The 1615-nt window shown below is 39.1% G+C and overlaps 1 protein-coding gene across 1 annotated transcript; it reads right to left on the reverse strand.

Moving 5' to 3' along the window:
• Window positions 1-5: 5 nt before the first annotated feature.
• LOC140966430 (dof zinc finger protein DOF5.6-like) lies at window positions 6-1281 on the reverse strand (the record flags this gene model as incomplete). Its single annotated transcript, XM_073426720.1, has 2 exons — window positions 1038-1281; window positions 6-608 (listed from the first exon to the last, which is right to left on the reverse strand). Coding segments are annotated over exons 1-2 (657 nt in total), but the record flags the coding sequence as incomplete, so codon positions are not given.
• Window positions 1282-1615: the final 334 nt, after the last annotated feature.

Genomic DNA, 1615 nt, shown 5'->3' on the forward strand with positions numbered 1-1615 from the left:
ATCAAATCATCTCTCCCCAAAAGGCTCTCATATTTGTTCTCCATGAAGTCGATTTGAGAAGGATTTTCAATCCAGAAACTAGGGTTTGTAACGTTGAAATTACTCGCAAAAAGCCCATTTGGAAGGAGTGACGAGAAGTGGATTTGGTCGTGAGGAAAAGCAAGCTGAAGCTCAGTGGAACTGTTCATATGGTTAGCATTATAATTTAATCCACCGTAGCTTTGCTGGCCGCCGTTAAGTTGAAGATCAGATATCGGTACAGATGACTGGAGATCGGTATTTGAAGACGGTTTCTTGGGATTATAGGAGACTTTCTTGTTTTTCCGGCATCCGCCTCCGACCGGAATGTTGCGGAGGGTGCCCCCTTTCGTCCAGTAACGGCGGCAGGTTTTGCAGAAGTATCTTGGCTGCGAGAGGCTGTAATTGTTGTAGTAGCAGAATTTGGTGTGCGTGGACTCACATCTGGGGCATTTTAGGGCTTGTTCGTGCTGGGGACGAATGAGTCTCCTCTCCATTAGAGGTCTGGAACATGCGAGTATGTCTTCTTGATCAGATGGTGGCGTGATTGGTGAAGAATCCAGTCCTGGATTCTCCTCGGAAATGGTGCCCTGAAAAATCAAGAAAGTACAAGTTTTAGTGGAAGTGTAGTCAGAGATGACGTATGTCATCTAGAAAGATCCAGTGTTTCGGGCAACTATGAAGGACACTTGTTTGATATCTGAAACTAATTACTAAAAATTTTGAGTTGAGTTTCATGAATATATACTACTTCGTGGATAGTTTTTGAATTGTTTTGCCATTTCAATGCTTTGATTCAAGTTGAGTTTGAACATAAAACAAGTTACTTTTCGAGTTCCAAATCTAACCCAACCTTAAAATAATTATCTACGACGAATATCCGACCCGATTATCCATTATCTCAACAGACTTTTGTAGGGTGAAGATAACTTCGTGAATGAAAGAAAAAATGCATGGCATTGGCAGAACACATGCATCGATACATATTCCAACCACATCATTTGAACACGATTAATTACCTGCTGCAACCAGTCTGAGGAATCCATGCAAACTTGCAGAGAAGTCAATCCCATTGAGTATTATCTCACAATGCTTGAAGAAAATTTAGCAACCCTTTTGATAAGAATACACAAACTTACAGATTATAGCGAGTAAATATTATGAGTGAGGACAAGTGTGGGAGATTGGTTGTGAATAAGAAGGAAGAAAAAGAGTGCACAGTGAGGTGACATTTGAGAATTTTTGGGGCCAAGATAAAGAGCAGAGGGGAGACACAAATCAGCCTATAGAAACCGAAAGTGAACTCCATTTGTGGCCCACTTGTTCTCTACTCGCAAGCAAAGGATAAATTCTTCCACGACCCCACGCAGTACAGCATAGGGTCTTTGTTTTTATAATTTTGTGCGTATAAAGTTAATTAATTTGAACTCGATCAATTAAAATATATATATATCTGTAGATTTTATTTGAATTTCTGTTCCTTTCTATGTTTTTATATTGCTAACATATGAATACAAATATATAAATGAAGATACGATTGTGGTGTTAAGATATCATCGTTTTCCTATTATAAGATTTGGTTCGAGCATTTGTATAT

The sequence above is a fragment of the Primulina huaijiensis genome, unplaced genomic scaffold (assembly GCF_012295235.1).
Source record: "Primulina huaijiensis isolate GDHJ02 unplaced genomic scaffold, ASM1229523v2 scaffold206286, whole genome shotgun sequence".
NCBI classification, from domain to species: domain Eukaryota; kingdom Viridiplantae; phylum Streptophyta; class Magnoliopsida; order Lamiales; family Gesneriaceae; genus Primulina; species Primulina huaijiensis.